At 46.7% G+C, this 19,219-nt stretch overlaps 1 protein-coding gene across 4 annotated transcripts in view; it reads right to left on the bottom strand.

Annotated features, from left to right (window-relative positions):
- Positions 1-19,219, bottom strand: part of CEP164 (centrosomal protein 164) — a 264,993-nt gene that overhangs the window by 75,892 nt on the left and 169,882 nt on the right. For all 4 annotated transcript variants that reach the window (XM_063943313.1, XM_063943315.1, XM_063943314.1 and 1 more), the window contains 2 exons: positions 18,951-19,167; positions 7,574-7,651 (listed from right to left, as the gene is read on the bottom strand). In XM_063943313.1, the coding sequence (XP_063799383.1) occupies positions 7,574-7,651; positions 18,951-19,167 (295 nt within the window). The remainder of the gene's footprint in view (positions 1-7,573; positions 7,652-18,950; positions 19,168-19,219) is intronic.

Raw genomic sequence — 19,219 nt, 5'->3', positions numbered from 1 at the left:
ATCCGACAGTCGGATTTGGCCGTCCATTGAATAGGGGTTGCCGGGTCCATTCCGACAACTGCATGTCGGAATGGAACAGACTCTTATTGAATATGCCTATGAGTCTCTGTTCATAAACTCATCCACATTGCGTCTTAAGTATTGCGTCTCTTTCTCATTGCGGGATAATTTAGTAGAAAGGGAATTAACCCATTCCGGTTCAGCCCCGCTATTTTGGGAAGGTGCACTGCCCTGAGTACCCAGTAGTGACCCCCCTCCGCTGTACAAGAAACACACACTTTGCCTGACATAATGTAAATGTTACAGCACACACACACACAGGAAAGGTTAAGCACAATTATCCCACAAAGAGCCCTTCAGGGAGACACAGAGTAAATTGGAGCCAGCCCCCACCGCACCCTTATCGCTAATGCCAAGCTTAGCCGGGTCGCAGATTCAGTACCCTGATAGGCGATTTACTGTAGTACGCTAATAATCGCTCCCCCCCTGCTATGACCCCCTGGTACCGCTGAGGTAAACTGGAGTCACTCCGGAGGAGCTGCGCGTCCTTGTCAGTCAGCGTCTGTGTTCACTACAGAGGTAAAATGGCACTGGTGAGCTGCTGGATCCGCTGATAGTGAAGGCCCCGCCTCCTCAATGGCGAGCGGTCTTCCCGCTTTTTTATACTGGCTGAGGTAATCTGGTGCTTAAAATGGAGAGAAAACAGTTTTAAGGCTGTGTTTGCCAGTGTGGGTATTGTGTACAGTGTACTGAGACACAGCTTTGCACTGTGTCTGGAGACGCATTCCACCCCGGTTAGAAGCCGTGCGTCTCCGTACCCTCATGCCACCATAATGGCCAGCGTCCAGCTAACCGGGACGCCGGCTTAGTACTAACCACTCTTCATTCTTCTGGCTCTGTTTGGGGTGGCGGCGTGCTGCGGGAATGTACGCTCGCCGTGGTGGGGCTTGCAAATACAGTAGTTCCCTCAGGAGCTCAGTGTCCTGTAAGCCGGGAACGGGACCATTAACCTTTCAAGAGGTGGGGCCGTTCCCCCCTCCTAAGTCCCACGAAGCAGGCAGGCTGGTGCCAACCAGAAAGAGAGAGACTTGGCGCTTTTTAGATTAGGCAAGGCTAATTAAAAACAATTAATAGCAATGGTATAATTCAGAATACTTTAAATAACATACGGTTCCTTCAGCTGCTGTAATATAGAGGCTATTCTACCTCTAATTCACGACATAGTACAAGAAAGAAAACAGCGCTTTTAAGGAATCGTGTACAATCCATTTATTTAAACATAAAATAGAAATAAAAAGAATTAAAAACTAAAATCACAATACCAGCCAGTATTTAGTTAAACTGCACATCTAACTGTATGGTAAGATTATACATTTGCAAAGCCACACAGCTATAATAAGACCATCAATGTAGCAGCTTCTCAATGGCCAGATTAATCCAGCTCAATTAGTGCATTAGTCCTGATGTTAGTAGAGCTCATAGAGGTGTTAAAGTTATAGCATGCAGTAGAATCAGTGCACTGACATGGAACAAATGAATAGTCCTCTCTCACCACTCTGGGTAACAGGGCGACGGGAGGAAACACATAGGCCAGATGAAAGTTTCAACTCACTGACAGGGCATCCACAAAGATCGCTTTGGGATCCTTTGTTCTTGATCCGTATTCGGGCACCTTGTGGTTCTGACGAGACGCCATGAGATCCATCTCTGGCAAACCCCATCTGACGACCAGGGACTGGAAGACTTCCGGGTGTAAAGCCCATTTGTTTACATGAATGGAGTGCCGACTGAAAAAATCTGCTTCCCAGTTTAGGACTCCTGGAACGAACACTGCAGACAAGGCTGGAAGATGACGTTCTGCCCACTTTAACTTGTGACTTACTTCTTTCATTGCTTTCCGGCTGCGAGTTCCTCCCTGATGATTGAGGTACGCTACTGCCGTTGCATTGTCTGAGCGGATCTGGACTGGTTTCCCATGAAGGATCTCCTTTGCCTGATTCAATGCCATGTATATGACTCGAAGTTCCAATATATTTATTGGCAGGCAACTTGCTTCCTTGGTCCACTGCCTCTGGAAGCAATTTCTTCCTGACACTGCTCCCCAGCACTGAAGGCTGGCATCTGTGGTCAGAATTTCCCAATCTGATATCCTAAAAGGGTCTCACTTTGTCCAGATGGGTTGTCTGTAGCCACCAGGCTAATGACCTCCTTACTTCCAGAGAAAGAACCATAGTCTGCGTTTATATTGTCTGATGAAACCCATTCTACTTGGTAAGGGTCAGATGCTGCAGAGGCCTTGAATGGAGCATACTCTACCATGTTGAATGTTGACACCATCAATCCCATAACACGCATTGCTGCATGAATGGATACTCTTTGACTGTATAGAAGTTCCCGGATCCTTAACTGAAGTTTGGTTATTTTGGTCAGAGGTAAAATTACTCTCTGAAGGCTCGAATCCAATACAGCCCCCAAGTGAGTCACCCGTTGTGACGGAACAAAAAACGATTCTGCCCAATTAATGAGCCAACCGTGCTTCTGCAGACACTCTACTGTCTGTTGCAGATGACACAGAATCAATTCCTGAGACTGTGCCAGGATTAAAAGATCATCGAGGTATGGAAATATTCTTATCCCCTGCTGGCGGAAATAAGCTGCCATAATCACCATAATTTTGGTGAATACTCTGGGGGCTGTGGCCAGTCCAAATGGCAGAGCCTGAAACTGAAAATGCTGTTGGAGGATAGCGAACCTGAGATAGCGCTGATGGGACAGGGATATAGGAACATGCATGTAAGCATCCTGTATATCCAGCGACATCATAAAATCCTCTTGTTCCATAGCCAAAATGATGGAACGCAAGGTCTCCATATGAAACAGAGGTACCCAAATGTACTTGTTCAGCATTTTTAGATTGAGTATGGACAGGAACGACCCGTTCGGCTTCTAGAAGAAACAGGTTGATGTAAAAACCCTGTCCTCGTTGTGCAGGAGGAACTGGAATGATTACTCCTGAATGAAGCAATTTCTGCACTGCCTCTTGCAAAGCCCCGGCCTTCGTTTCTACCAAAGACGGGCTGGTACAAAAAAACCTTTGAGGAGGGTTTTTCCTGAAAGCAAACGCATAACCGTGAGATACCACTTCTAACACCCAGGCATTCGTGGTAGACTGCTGCCAGGTTTGTGCAAAAATAATAAGTCGGTCCGCCAGGTGGAGACCAGCACCATCAGGCTGATGGCTTATCTTCTGTTTTAGAAGCCGGTCCTCTGGTTGCCCAATGCTTTTTATATTCTTACCAGACCTAATATACTGGGACTGTTTGCTATCACCTTTTCCTTTTGCTTTTCCTTGAGACCAAAAGGGCTGAAAAGCTGGAATTTTAGGCTTACATTTGTAAATAGAAGGAAACTTAACTTTCTTGGAGTCTGCTTCTGACTCCAAAATACTGGTTAACTCTTTACCAAAGAGAATGTCTCCATTAAAAGGTAACGACTTCAAACTTTTTTGGATTCTGAATCAGCTTTCCAGGTACGTAGCCAAACTGCTCAGCAAGCGGCTACTGTTGAGGCTGATACTTGAGAGGCAATAGTACCCATATCTAAGGCTGTTTCTTCCAAGAATATTGCAGCCTGTTTGATATGTGCCACATGGGATTTTTGTTCTCTAGATGTCATTGAAATCTCCTCTTCCAATGCATCTGCCCAGGCAGCCACTGCTTTAGCCATCCAGGTTGAGGACATGGCTGGTCTAATGATTGCCCCAGACAAGAAAAAAAATGTTTTTTAGCAAACAATCTACTCTCCTGTCTGTGACATAAATTAATGATGTTGAAGGCAGAGGTAAATGTAGATTTTCGCACTGAGTGAATCACATGCGTATCTACTTTAGGGGCTACCTCCCTCTTTAAACAGTCCCCAGTCGGAAAAGGATAATTGGAATTCCATTTCCTAGGAATGCTACATTTCTAACTGGGCATAGCCCAAGCCTCTTACATATTTTCCGTCAGCTGTTCTGATCCAGGAAACTCAGTCTTAACTGTTTTGGGACGTTTAAACACAGGTGCCTTGGATTTTAATAGCGAAGAGAACAAAAAGGCTGTATTGTCGATGCACAAGAGGAGGAATAACCCGATTGTCCCATTCACCTAAATATTCCTAAAATTTAACTTTTATTATTGTCAAATTAAAATAGTGTGACGATGACTAACACACAAACTAAGAGTATGAGCGAAACATAGAGGTTAAAATTCCGACACATACTGTACAACAAGTGCAATGAGAAAAATAGATGTGATTAAAGATTAAATGTGTGTCTGCGTGTTTGATCTTGTGTCCAAATCAATGTAATATTGCTCTCAATTTAAACCAGTACAATAGTAGTTGTCAGCAATTAGTCTCCAATATATCTTCTTGGCCACTTATTGATATATCAAGTGCCATGACTGTCCCACTCTTATATTTGTACTCATGGCTGACAATATAATTCTAATCCACACCGTGTATTTCATATAATATAAATAATATGGGTCTATCTCCTTCCCCAATCTTAGTAGGGTTCTTTTTAATGGATGCTGGGTGAATACCACTCAATTTAGGCTATTTGTATCTAAATATGTGGCATTATTCAGGGAGATGATGTCATTTACTGTATATACATTATTTGTTCAATATTGTATACATCCTTCCTAAGCATCATAAGGAGCGTTCTCCTAGACCTGTTCTTCCCTTGTGTATCACAGTTGTGGATAGTGCAGATAAAGAATGCAGGTTGAATTCTTCTACCTGAAAGACAGTACATTCACTATACTGGTTAGTACCAATGTACTGATTATAGCTATAGACAGTACCAATAGGTCATGTTAGTGTGTCTCGGAAATGATACTTATTGTACGTATGGCTTTTGTGAGACTCCCTGCAAGCATGTGGAGCATCTATATCAGATATCATGCCATTTCGGATAATAATACTGGCCAACTTAATTTGGCTGGTAATAAATGCAGCAGAAGCAGTTAATTAAATTGAATATGTATGACCCTTGAGGTCCAGTTTTGTAGTATATGATAAAGGAACGGAGAGTAAATGTCTCCCTCACTCCTCAGTATCAATGTTTTAAATGTATAGTAAACTTGCTATATTCATCAGCTATACACAGTATTAATATCCCTGATGGAAGGGGCACCTTCAATAATAGGGATTAAATATTTCTAGGATGGAAAAAAGATAAATGCGTCACCCTTTAATTTTAGGTGACCAAACAATTGTGGATTATAAATTATTATTGTACGTGATGTACAATAATAATTTATTGCTACCACTAGAAATATAAAGGTGCTGATTAATCTGTGCTGAATATTTTCAGTGATGACAGTTGAAGTACAGATTCTCAGGTATTCCCTATAATGTCAGTGTGTATGCTGGCAAAAGCCATACGTACAATAAGTATCATTTCCGAGACACACTAACATGACCTATTAGTACTGTCTATAGCTATAATCTGAATAATGCCACATATTTAGATACAAATAGCCTAAAATTGAGTGGTATTCACCCAGCATCCATTAAAAAGAACCCTACTAAGATTGGGGAAGGAGATAGACCCATATTATTTATATTATATGAAATACACGGTGTGGATAATTGCAGACCATATCACTAGTGCTATTAGAATTATATTGTCAGCCATGAGTACAACTACTATTGTACTGGTTTAAATTGAGAGCAATATTACATTGATTTGGACACAAGATCAAACACGCGGACACACATTTTAATCTTTAATCACATCTATTTTTCTCATTGCACTTGTATGTGTTGTATGTGTCAGAATTTTAACCTCTATGTTTCGCTCATACTCTTAGTTTGTGCGTTAGTCATCGTCACACTATTTTAATTTGACAATAATAAAAGTAAAATTTTAGGAATATTTAGGTGGATGTGACAATCAGGTCATTCCTCCTCTTGTGCATCGACAATACAGCCTTTTTCTTCTCTTCTCTATTCATTTACCATAGCTGTAGTTGGTAGCACCCCCACAAAGAATGGTAATCACCATCAATTAAATAGGGGTCACCTTTGGAGCCTTAGTTCCAATTCTTGTATTAAGAGACTTTGTGTGTGCAGATACAACCCCATGCCTTGGATTTTAACACAGGTTCTGCTGATTCTTCTAAGTATAAAATGGATTTCATTGCAGTAATCAACTGATATGTCCACTGAGCTGAGACCTTCTTCCTCATCCTCATATGCAGTACCAGAGTGTAATGAGTCTTCGTCCTCTGATGAATCCTCATCTGAAACATGTGTAGACTGTGAAGATGTTGTTTCGTTTCTAAATGATTTACTTACCACTGGCTTTTCAGCCTGTTTCTGTTGAGAGACTACTGCTTCCCCTGCTGGAAATGATAAACAGGTGGAATGCAGCACATAAGCGTTAATAGTGTAACCTGTCGCTAGAACAGAAGTTGGAATCATCCGCTCAGCTATACTGGATAATGTCTGTGCAAACATAGCCCATGGGGGATCAACTTGCACCTGCCTTAAATTTTTCAAGAGACCTTGGTGAAAGCTTAAACAGTTTACACATAATCCATCCTGAACCAGATCCTGAGTGGTTAACCCAGCTTTACATGACAAACATGATATGAGTGTCGAAGCTGCTGTGAGTGTATTTTCCTCACCTTTGCCGCTCTTAGACATGATAAATAATCAGACACTTTCACAGTGTAATACACAATTTGTGACTATAATCACTTTAAAACGTGTTAAAGTGACATACAATCCGACCCTACCCTGCTCAGCACCAGAATTGAGGATCGGAGTAAACAGAGAAAACTGACAGAATTTATAGCAAAGACAGCAATCACACTAGAAGTCAGTCACAGGCTATACATTAGTATAATAAGCAATATGAGCACATATTCAACTACAGATACAGTTCAAGTATGTAGGAGAAGCATATTAATGCATTACTTTATATTAAAGTTTTAACCGTATTCAGACACATAGCAAAAGAAATCACAGTACCGGGCACAGCCTGGTAACGTCTGCTGGACCTGCTAGTTTTATCCGACACAGACGCCATCCAAACAGCACTGTATTCGTGGGTAAGCGTTGTCGCGACCCGGCGGGGAGTTGTTGGAGTGACTCTTTCTAAGGTATATATAAGACGCTGTTTAGAAAGATCACTCAGAAAAGAATAGTAAGACTATAAAAATAGAATAAAAAAGCTTATGGCTGCTAAAAACCAGCAGCCCTTAGACCATGGTCCGGCTCCTGCAGCTCCAAACAAAAAACTGATTTGCTTGAGCCAGGAGGCGGGGATATATGGACGGGCCTGCTGCATGCTGGGAGGCCAGAAAGCTTTGACCGATTGGTGCAAGATCCGCTGTCGCTCAACCATATCCCAATGCATCCTGTGGATACCCTGTGGACCCTACAGGAGAAAATGCCATTTAGACAGGGCTTTCCTCCACTGAAAGATCAATAAAAGAGAGACTGAGTGAAGGAGAATGAGCTGTAAAGGACAGTGGAATGTAAGCAGTAATAGAAAGCACACAGTGCCTCCTGTTGTCACCTTCTGGTGTTTCTCTATGGCTCCCACTCGTAGTCTCTCCAGTTCCTCCAAATGCTGCTTCTCCAGGGACACAAGTGCCTGCATACAGGAGAGAGGAGAAAGTAAACAGACTTCTTACAGACTGCTGCTCTTCTTGCAAATGTTTTCCTTTATAATACCTGAACAAAATAAGATTTTACTCACCGGTAAATCTATTACTCGTAGTCCGTAGTGGATGCTGGGACTCCGTAAGGACCATGGGGAATAGTGGCTCTGCAGGAGACTGGGCACAACTAAAGAAAGCTTTAGGACTACCTGGTGTGCACTGGCTCCTCCCACTATGACCCTCCTCCAGACCTCAGTTAGGATACTGTGCCCGGAAGAGCTGACACAATAAGGAAGGATTTTGAATCCCGGGTAAGATTCATACCAGCCACACCAATCACACCGTATAACTCGTGATACTATACCCAGTTAACAGTATGAAATATAACGGAGACTCTCAACAGATGGCTCAACAATAACCCTTTAGTTAAACAATAACTATATACAAGTATTGCAGACAATCCGCACTTGGGATGGACGCCCAGCATCCACTACAGACTACGAGAAATAGATTTACCGGTGAGTAAAATCTTATTTTCTCTGACGTCCTAAGTGGATGCTGGGACTCCGTAAGGACCATGGGGATTATACCAAAGCTCCCAAACGGGCGGGAAAGTGCGGATGACTGCAGCACCGAATGAGCAAACTCTAGGTCCTCCTCAGCCAGGGTATCAAACTTGTAGAATTTTGCAAATGTGTTTGACCCCGACCAAGTAGCTGCTCAGCAAAGTTGTAAAGCAGAGACCCCTCGGGCAGCCGCCCAAGAAGAGCCCACCTTCCTCGTGGAATGGGCTTTCACTGATCTAGGATGCGGCAGTCCAGCCGCAGAATGTGCAAGCTGAATCGTACTACAGATCCAGCGAGCAATAGTCTGCTTTGAAGCAGGAGCACCCAGCTTGTTGGGTGTATACAGGATAAATAGCGAATCAGTTTTCCTGACACTAGCTGTCCTGGAAACATAAATTTTCAGGGCCCTGACTACGTCCAACAACTTGGAATCCATCAAGTCTTTAGTAGCCGCAGGCACTACAGTAGGTTGGTTCAAATGAAAAGCTGACACCACCTTAGGGAGAAACTGGGGACGAGTCCTCAATTCTTCCCTATCCATATGGAAAATCAGATAAGGGCTTTTACATGACAAAGCCGCCAATTCTGACACACGCCTGGCCGAAGCCAAGGCCAACAGCATGACCACTTTCCACGTGAGATATTTCAAATCCACGGTTTTAAGTGGCTCAAATCAATGCGACTTTAGGAAATCCAACACCACGTTGAGATCCCAAGGTGCCACTGGAGGCACAAAAGGGGGCTGAATATGCAGCACTCCCTTAACAAATGTCTGAACTCCAGGCAGTGAAGCCAGTTCTTTCTGGAAGAAAATCGACAGAGCCGAAATCTGGACCTTAATGGAACCCAATTTTAGGCCCATAGTCACCCCTGGCTGTAGGAAGTGCAGAAAACGGCCCAGCTGAAATTCCTCCGTTGGGGCCTTCCTGGCCTCACACCACGCAACATATTTTCGCCATATGCGGTGATAATGGTTTGCGGTCACTTCTTTCCTAGCTTTAATCAGCGTAGGGATGACTTTCTCTGGAATGCCCTTTTCCTTCAGGATCCGGCGTTCAACCGCCATGCCGTCAAACGCAGCCGCGGTAAGTCTTGCAACAGACAGGGCCCCTGCTGCAGCAGGTCCTGTCTGAGCGGCAGAGGCCATGGGTCCTCTGAGATCAGTTCTTGAAGTTCCGGGTACCAAGCTCTTCTTGGCCAATCCGGAACAATGAGTATAGTTCTTACTCCTCTTTTTCTTATTATCCTCAGTACCTTGGGTATGAGAGGAAGAGGAGGGAACACATAAACCGACTGGTACACTCACGGTGTCACTAGAGCGTCCACAGCTATTGCCTGAGGGTCTCTCGACCTGGCGCAATATCTTTCTAGCTTTTTGTTTAGGCGGGACGCCATCATGTCCACCTGTGGCCGTTCCCAACGGTTTACAATCAGCTGGAAGACTTCTGGATGAAGTCCCCACTCTCCCGGGTGGAGGTCGTGCCTGCTGAGGAAGTCTGCTTCCCAGTTGTCCACTCCCGGAATGAACACTGCTGACAGTGCTAACACGTGATTTTCCGCCCATCGGAGAATCCTTGTGGCTTCTGCCATCGCCATCCTGCTTCTTGTGCCGCCCTGTCAGTTTACATGGGCGACTGCCGTGATGTTGTCTGACTGAATCAGTACCGGCTGGTTTTGAAGCAGGGGTCTTGCCTGACTTAGGGCATTGTAAATGGCCCTCAGTTCCAGAATATTTATGTGTAGGGAAGTCTCCTGACTTGACCATAGTCCCTGGAAGTTTCTTCCCTGTGTGACTGCCCCCCAGCCTCGAAGGCTGGCATCCGTGGTCACCAGGACCCAGTCCTGTATGCCAAATCTGCAGGCCCTCTTGAAGATGAGCACTCTGCAGCCACCACAGCAGAGACACCCTGGTCCTTGGAGACAGGGTTATCAGCCGATGCATCTGAAGATGCGATCCGGACCACTTGTCCAACAGGTCCCACTGAAAGGTCCTTGCATGGAACCTGCCGAATGGAATTGCTTCGTAGGAAGCTACTATTTTTCCCAGGACTCGCGTGCAATGATGCACCGATACCTGTTTTGGTTTCAGGAGGCCTCTGACTAGAGATGACAGCTCCTTGGCTTTCTCCTCCGGGAGAAACACTTTTTTCTGTTCTGTGTCCAGAACCATCCCCAGGAACAGTAGACGTGTCGTAGGGACCAGCTGTGACTTTGGAATATTTAGAATCCAACCGTGCTGTTGTAGCACCTCCCGAGATAGCGCTACCCCGACCAACAACTGCTCCCTGGACCTCGCCTTTATCAGGAGATCGTCCAAGTACGGGATAATTAAAACTCCCTTTCTTCGAAGGAGTATCATCATTTCGGCCATTACCTTGGTAAATACCCTCGGTGCCGTGGACAGACCAAACGGCAACGTCTGGAATTGGTAATGACAATCCTGTACCACAAATCTGAGGTACTCCTGGTGAGGATGGTAAATGCGGACATGCAGGTAAGCATCCTTGATGTCCAGTGATACCATGTAATCCCCCTCGTCCAGGCTTGAAATAACCGCCCTGAGCGATTCCATCTTGAACTTGAATTTTTTTATATAAGTGTTCAAGGATTTCAAATTTAAAATGGGTCTCACCGAACCGTCCGGTTTCGGTACCACAAACATTGTGGAATAGTAACCCCGTCCTTGTTGAAGGAGGGGCACCTTGACTATCACCTGCTGGGAATACAGCTTGTGAATTGCCTCTAGCACAGCCTCCCTGTCTGAGGGAGTTGTTGGCAAGGCAGATTTGAGGAAACGGCGAGGGGGAGACGTCTCGAATTCCAGCTTGTACCCCTGAGATACCACTTGAAGAATCCAGGGATCTACCCGTGAGCGAGCCCACTGATTGCTGAAGTTCTTGAGACGGGCCCCCACCGTACCTGGCTCCGCCTGTGGAGCCCCAGCGTCATGCGGTGGACTTAGAGGAAACGGGGGAGGACTTTTGTTCCTGGGAACTGGCTGTATGCTGCAGCTTTTTCCCTCTACCTCTGCCTCTGGGCAGAAAAGACGCGCATTTAACCCGCTTGCCTTTTTGGGGCCGAAAGGACTGTACCTGATAATACGGTGCTTTCTTTGGCTGTGAGGGAACATGGGGTAGAAAAGCTGACTTCCCAGCTGTCGCTGTGGAAACGAGGTCCGAGAGACCATCCCCAAACAACTCCTCACCTTTATAAGGCAAAACTTCCATATGCCTTTTAGAATCTGCATCCCCTGTCCACTGCCGAGTCCATAACCCTCTCCTGGCAGAAATGGACATTGCACTTATTTTAGATGCCAGCCGGCAAATATCCCTCTGTGCATCTCTCATGTATAAGACTGCGTCTTTTATATGCTCTATGGTTACAATACAGTGTCCCTGTCAAGGGTATCAATATTTTCCGACAGGGAATCTGACCACGCAGCTGCAGCACTGCACATCCATGCTGAAGCAATAGCCGGTCTTAAAATAATACCTGAGTGCGTATATACAGACTTCAGGATAGCCTCCTGCTTCCTATCAGCAGGCTCCTTCAGGGCGGCCGTATCCGGAGACGGTAGTGCCACCTTCTTGGACAGGCGTGTGAGCGCTTTATCCACCCTAGGGGATGTTTCCCAACGTGACCTATCCTCTGGCTGGAAAGGGTACGCCATTAGTAACTTTTTAGAAATTACCAGTTTCTTATCGGGGGAAGCCCACGCTTCTTCACACACCTCATTTAATTCATCAGATGGGGGAAAAACCACTGGTAGTTTTTTCTCCCCAAACATAATACCCTTTTTTGTGGTACCTGGGGTAACATCAGAAATGTGCAACACATTTTTCATTGCCTCAATCATGTAACGTGTGGCCCTATTGGAAGTTACATTAGTCTCATCGTCGTCGACACTGGATTCAGTATCCGTGTCGACATCTGTGTCTGCCATCTGAGGTAGCGGGCGTTTTAGAGCCCCTGATGGCTTTTGAGACAGTTGGGCAGGCACGGGTTGAGAAGCCGGCTGTCCCACATCTGCTATGTCGTCAAACCTTTTATGTAAGGAGTTGACACTTTCACGTAATTCCTTCCACAAGTCCATCCACTCAGGTGTCGGCCCCGCAGGGGGTGACATCACATTTATCGGCATCTGCTCCGCCTCCACATAAGCCTCCTCATCAAACAGGTCGACACAGCTGTACCGACACACCGCACACACACAGGGAATGCTCTGACTGAGGACAGGACCCCACAAAGCCCTTTGGGGAGACAGAGAGAGAGTATGCCAGCACACACCAGAGCGCTATATAACACAGGGATTAACACTATAACTGAGTGATTTTCCCTTATAGCTGCTTATATGTATACTACTGCGCCTAAATTTAGTGCCCCCCCTCTCTTTTTTACCCTTTGTAGTCTTGAAACTGCAGGGGAGAGCCTGGGAGCGATCCTTCCAGCGGAGCTGTGAGGGAAAAATGGCGCCAGTGTGCTGAGGGAGATAGCTCCGCCCCTTTTTCGGCGGACTTCTCCCGCTTTTTTATGGATATCTGGCAGGGGTATTTTTCACATATATAGCCTCTAAGACTATATTATGTGAGTTTTATGCCAGCAAGGTGTTTAATATTGCTGCTCAGGGCGCCCCCCCCCCCCCCAACGCCCTGCACCCATCAGTGACCGGAGTGTGAGGTGTGCATGAGGAGCAATGGCGCACACCTGCAGTGCTGTGCGCTACCTTGTTGAAGACCGAAGTCTTCTGCCGCCGATTTCCAGGACCATCTTCTTGCTTCTGGCTCTGTAAGGGGGACGGCGGCGCGACTCCGGGACCGGACGACCGAGGCTGGGCCTGTGTCCGATCCCTCTGGAGCTAATGGTGTCCAGTAGCCTAAGAAGCCCAAGCTAGCTGCAAGCAGGTAGGTTCGCTTCTTCTCCCCTTAGTCCCTCGTAGCAGTGAGTCTGTTGCCAGCAAATCTCACTGAAAATAAAAAACCTAAAATATACTTTCTTTTCTAGGAGCTCAGGAGAGCCCCTAGTGTGCATCCAGCTCAGCCGGGCACAAGATTCTAACTGAGGTCTGGAGGAGGGTCATAGTGGGAGGAGCCAGTGCACACCAGGTAGTCCTAAAGCTTTCTTTAGTTGTGCCCAGTCTCCTGCGGAGCCGCTATTCCCCATGGTCCTTACGGAGTCCCAGCATCCACTTAGGACGTCAGAGAAAATAAAGAAAAGAGGATGCAAGGACTGCGACAGTTTATGGGCTGTGGTGACAGCGATTCATTTGGGACACACACATCTGATCATAGGAAATCACTGCGAGACCTAAACATCTGACATGCTGCATTAAGCAAGCCTGCAAACAGCTTAAAAAACAAACAACCATGTGAAATGAGAATTCCTAGAGATATCTATTTATACACAACAATAATTACTTCAATTTTGTGTGTTATTATCTGTAACAGTATTATATATTATAAGGTCTGTTATTTGCTTAGTATGCATGTGAGGTGCCAGACAATGTTAACCCTATAGGCACTGACACTGTGCATTATCTTTGCCTTGTTGGCGAGTTTCCTGTTAAGTCTCAGATGACCACATTCTACTGATGCTAACCACACATCCAGTGCACCTGATGCCTCATCTCTGTGGATATAACTGTGCGCGCCTACCACAAGCTCATAAAATACAAAGGCATGAGAAACAAGCAGAGAACATCTGCTAGCGATTCCAAACACACCACGGTTTAAGATTTGCCAAAAATAGGATTTTAATTATCCATCGGTAAATCCTTTTCTCGTAGTCCGTAGAGGATGTTGGGGCCCACATTAGTACCATGGGGTATAGACAGGTCCACTAGGAGCCACTGGCACTTTAAGGGTTTGAGAGTGTGGGCTGGCTTCTCCCTCTATGCCCCTCCTACCAGACTCAGTCTAGAAACTGTGCCCGAGCAGACAGACAACTTTGAGAGAAGGATTTTACACAGATAGTGGCGAGATTCACACAAGCTCACACATACAAGGCAAACCAAGCATACCAGCTTGAAAACTCAGCAACGGCTGAACAAGATTACATAACCAAGGAACAAACCGTACTTAACCAAGAACCAAGGAGGATCACGGGCGCCCAGCATCCTCTACGGACTACGAGAAAAGGATTTACTGGTAGGTAATTACAATCCTATTTTCTCTTACGTCCTAGAGGATGCTGGGGTCCACATTAGTACCATGGGGATGTACCAAAGCTCCCAAAAACGGGAGGGAGAACGCGGACGCTCCTGCAGAACTGATTAACTAAACTTCAGGTCCTTAGAGGCCAAAGTATCGAACTTGTAGGACTTAGCAAACGTGTTCGACCCAGACCAAGTTGCCGCTCGGCAAAGCTGTAAAGCGGAGACATCCCGGGCAGCCGCCCAGGAAGAACCCACCTTACGAGTAGATGGTAATGTTTAGACGTTACTCCTTTCCTAGCTTGTATCAGAGTAGGAATAACCTTGTTCGAAATGCCCTTCCGAGCTAAGATTTGGTGTTCAACCTCCATGCCGTCAAATGTAGCCGGGGTAAGTCTTGATAAGCGAACGGCCCCTGCTGCAGCAGGTCCTCCCGAAGAGGAAGAGGCCTCGGCTCTTCCAGCAGTAGATCCAGAAGATCCGCGTACCAAACCCTTCTTGGCCAGTTCGGAGCAATGAGGATTGCATGAACTCCTGTTCTCCTTATGAGCTTTAGAATTCTTGGAATTAGTGGAAGTGGAGTAAACACGTACACCAACTGGAACACCCATGGAGTTACCGCCACTGCTTGCGGGTCTCTTGGCCTGGAGCAATACCGCCAAAGTTTTTTGTTGAGGTGGGAGGCCATCATGTCTATTTGAGGAACCCCCAAAGATTTGTCACCTCCGTGAACACCTCTGGTTGGAGACCCCACTCTCCTGGATGGAGATCATGTCTGTTGAGGAAGTCCGCTTCCCAGTTGTCCACCCCCGGAAAGCACCACCGCGTGCTTTTCCGCCCAGAGGATGATTTTTGTTACCTCTGACATTGTAACTCTGCTCTTCATTCCGCCTTGTCGGCTTATGTAAGCCACTGTCGTCACATTGTCCGACTGAACCTGAATGGCCTGATCTTCCAGAAGATGTGCCGCTTGGAGAATACAGTTGTACACGGCTCTTAGTTCCAGAATGTTTATTGGAAGACCGGATTCCAAGCTTGACCACCTTCCTAGGGAGGTGTCCCCTTGAGTGACTGCGCCCCAGCCCGGAAGACTTGTATCCGTGGTTAGAAGGATCCAGTTCTGAATCCCGAACCTGCGGCCCTCCAGAAGGTGAGGCATTTGTAGCCACCAGAGGAGTGAAATCCTTGCTTTCGGCGACAGACGTATCCTCAAGTGCATGTGTAGATGAGAACCCGACCACTTGTCTAGTAGATCCAACTGGAAGGATCAAGCATGAAACCTCCCGAACTGCAGAGCCTCGAAAGAGGCAACCATCTTCCACAGAAGATGAATGCACTGATGAATCGATACCCGGGCTGGCTTCAGGACATCCCGGACCATTGATTGCATCACCAACGCTTTCTCCACTGGTAGAAACACCCTCTGCACTTCCGTGTCGAAGATCATCCCCAGGAAAGACAATCTCCTTGTCGGCTGCAAATGTGACTTTCGAAGGTTCAGGATCCAACCATGGACCCTGAGCAGATGAGTTGTGAGAGCAATGGACTTCAACAGCTTCTCCCTGGACGAAGCCTTTATCAGCAGATTGTCCAGATATGGAATTATGTTCACTCCCTGTCTGCAGAGGAGAACCATCATCTCTGCCATCACCTTGGTGAACACCCTCGGTGCCATGGAGAGACCGAATGGCAGTGCCTGAAACTGATAGTGACTGTCTAACAGTGCAAATCTGAGATAAGCCTGATGCAGAGGCCAAATCGGAATGTGGAGCTACGCATCCTTGATATCTAAGGATACCAGAAACTCCCCCTCCTCCAGACCTGAGATCACTGCTCTCAGAGACTCCATATTGAATTTGAACTCCCTTAGATAAGGGTTTAACGATTTCAAGTTCAAAATTGGTCTGACCGAACCATCCAGTTTCGGTACCACAAAACGGTTTGAATAGTAACCCACGTTGTGCATATGAGGTGGACCTGGGACAATGACCTCTGACCTTTCCAATTTCTGGATAGCTTCCAGTAGGACAGTTCTGTCCGTCAGTAAAGCTGGCAAGCCTGATTTGAAGAATCGGTGAGGTGGGGTCTCTTGAAACTCCAGTCTGTACCCCTGGGACACAATATCCTGTACCCAGGGATCCAGGCCAGACGACACCCAGACGTGGCTGAAACGTCTGAGTCTTGCCCCCACCAGCCCGTCCTCCAGGCTACGTGGTCCACCGTCATGCTGAGGATTCTGAGGTACCAGAAGCAGGCTTCTGGTCCTGGGAGCCTGCGGGTGCAGGCTTTTTGGATTTTGCCCGCTCACCTCTAAAGAAGGTTCGTCTTAACGGTCCGAAAGGACTGCGATTCTGATGAAGAAAAAGGTTTCTTCGTAAAAGGTGGAGATGAGGGAAGAAAAGGTGACTTACCCGCGGTTGCCCTGGAAATCCACGCATCCAATGCTTCCCCAAATAGAGCCTGACCTGTGTAGGGTAGGTTCTCCACACTTCTCCTGGATTCCGTGTCTGCAGACCATTGACGTAGCCAGAGTCACCTGCGAGCTGAGACAGACATGGAAGATATCCTTGCAGTCAGTGTACCCAGGTCCTTCATGGATTCCACCATGAATCCCGCAGAATCCTGTATGTTACGTAAAAATGATTCAATATCACTTCAATCCAGTGAATCCAAATCCTCTAGTAATGTGCCTGACCACTTTACTATAGCTTTAAAGATCCATGCGCAGGCAATAGTAGGCCTCAACGCCACCCCTGAAGCAGTGTATATGGATTTGAACGTAGTGTTAGTCTTACGATCCGCCGGTTCTTTTAACGCGGTAGAACCAGGGACAGGTAAAACCACCTTTTTCGACAGTCTGGAAACAGACGCGTCAACTATGCGTGGGTTTTCCCATTTTTTCCTATCATCCTCAGGGAAGGGAAAAGCAACCAAAACCCTTTTTGGGATCTGGAATTTTTCTCCGGGTTTACCCAGGATTTTTCAAATAAAGCGTTTAATTCTTTAGACGCAGGGAAGGTTAGCGAGGCTTTCTTATTGTCTGTGAAGTAAGCCTCCTCAACCTGCTCAGGTGTTGTGTCAGTAATATTTAACACATCTCTAATGGCCTCAATCATTAGCTGCACCCCTTTTGCAAGGGATGCCGCATCCCCTCAGCACATCCCCATCACCGTCTGCCGTGTCAGTCGGTATCCGTGTCATCTTGCATAATCTGGGCAAGTGTACGTTTCTGTGGGTATATGCTAATGGATTTTGAAGGAATAGGGACAGAACCTGACCAAACCGCCAAAGATTTCTTTAAAATCTGAGTTTCAGTCTCAGTATGAGCTACCCTAGTAGAGATCTGAGAGATTATACCCTTAATAGAGGCTCAACCACTCAGGCTCATTAATAGGGATCGGAGATAAGACATTGCATTCCTGTGCACATGGAATGGATTCCTCCTGAGAGGAAATGTCCTCTGCAGCATAAGACACAGAGTCCCTAGACATGGCTATGTGAGACAACAAACACACACACACGGGGAAATGTCAGACACAGATTCCCCCCCAAGTATGCCACAGAGAAACACAGAGATTGGAGCCAACCCACACACAGCGCTTTCCTAGTAAGATACAATACCACTACCTGGCGCTTACTGTGTACCTTAATAGACTACACAGTATTTACAAAGCCTCTTCCCCCTTCTACAACCCTCTGGTACCGCACTGGATAGCTGGAGTTGCTTGGAAGGACAGCTCTCCCTGTCAGCGTCTCTGTAGAGGATCTGCAGGCAGGAAAATGGCGCTGAATGCTGCTGGGTGCGCTCTGAGGAGAAGCTCCGCCCCCTTAACATGGCGCTGCTTCCCGCTCTTCAGTGTTCTATACTGGCCTGAGGATTGCTGCTGGCAGTGTAACCGCGGCCTCTGACAAGCTTGCGACCAGTGTAGGGTATAGGCGCTGGCTGAGGGCGCCCCTCACAGCGCCGCAGTATGTACCGCTGAGCCTCCGGAGTGCAGTTAATGCTGCGCTCCTACCCTGTTGCCGCCATCTTCACCGGAATCTACTGGCTCTGTAAGGGGGTGGCGGCATGCTGCGGGAGTGAGTGTTCGCCTAGGGCGGCTAACGATCATTACCCTCAGGAGCTTAGTGTCCTGTCAGCGGAGATAGTGGCTCAGACCCCTCAGGGCGGACACTACTCCCCCCCTTAGTCCCACGAAGCAGGGAGGCTGTTGCCAGCAGCCTACCTGTGCCTAAGTAACTCTTAGAAAAAATAAAACAAAAGAAGCTCTAAGAGCTCCCCTAGCTGTGGCCGGCTCCTCCGGGCACATTTTCTAAACTGAGTCTGGTAGAAGGGGCATAGAGGGAGGAGCCAGCCCACACTCTCAAACTCTTAAAGTGCCAATGGCTCCTAGTGGACCCGTCTATACCCCATGGTACTAATGTGGACCCCAGCATCCTCTAGGATATAAGAGAAAGCGTTTTAAACTATCCTTCAAATGGTAGGTATCCTAGACCCACTACCACATTATCCTTCTGACCAGAAAACAGACACATCACAGGGTTCCAGCATGCGTTTGCTGACGTTGGCCGACTCACGTCACTAGTTTCTTGCTTGTGTCTGTTTCTCAGTGCTTCCAGAGCGCTTTCTCTCTCACATGACAGCAACGTTCTCTCTTCTTCCAATATACTTTCTGTCGCTTTCTTCATTTTCTCACGCAGATCATTTTTATCTTGCAGCAGTTTCGCCTCTTCAGACAGCTGTAAATGCTCTAAGGCCCGCTTGCGCTCCTTCTGGATCTCCTCTTCCTGAATCCTACATGGGTCAGACATGAACCCAGACAAAAAAAATGAGGCAAGGCTAAATG

Source organism: Pseudophryne corroboree, chromosome 10 (assembly GCF_028390025.1).
Source record: "Pseudophryne corroboree isolate aPseCor3 chromosome 10, aPseCor3.hap2, whole genome shotgun sequence".
NCBI lineage: Eukaryota > Metazoa > Chordata > Amphibia > Anura > Myobatrachidae > Pseudophryne > Pseudophryne corroboree.
This window is presented reverse-complemented; position numbering and strand designations above follow the sequence as displayed.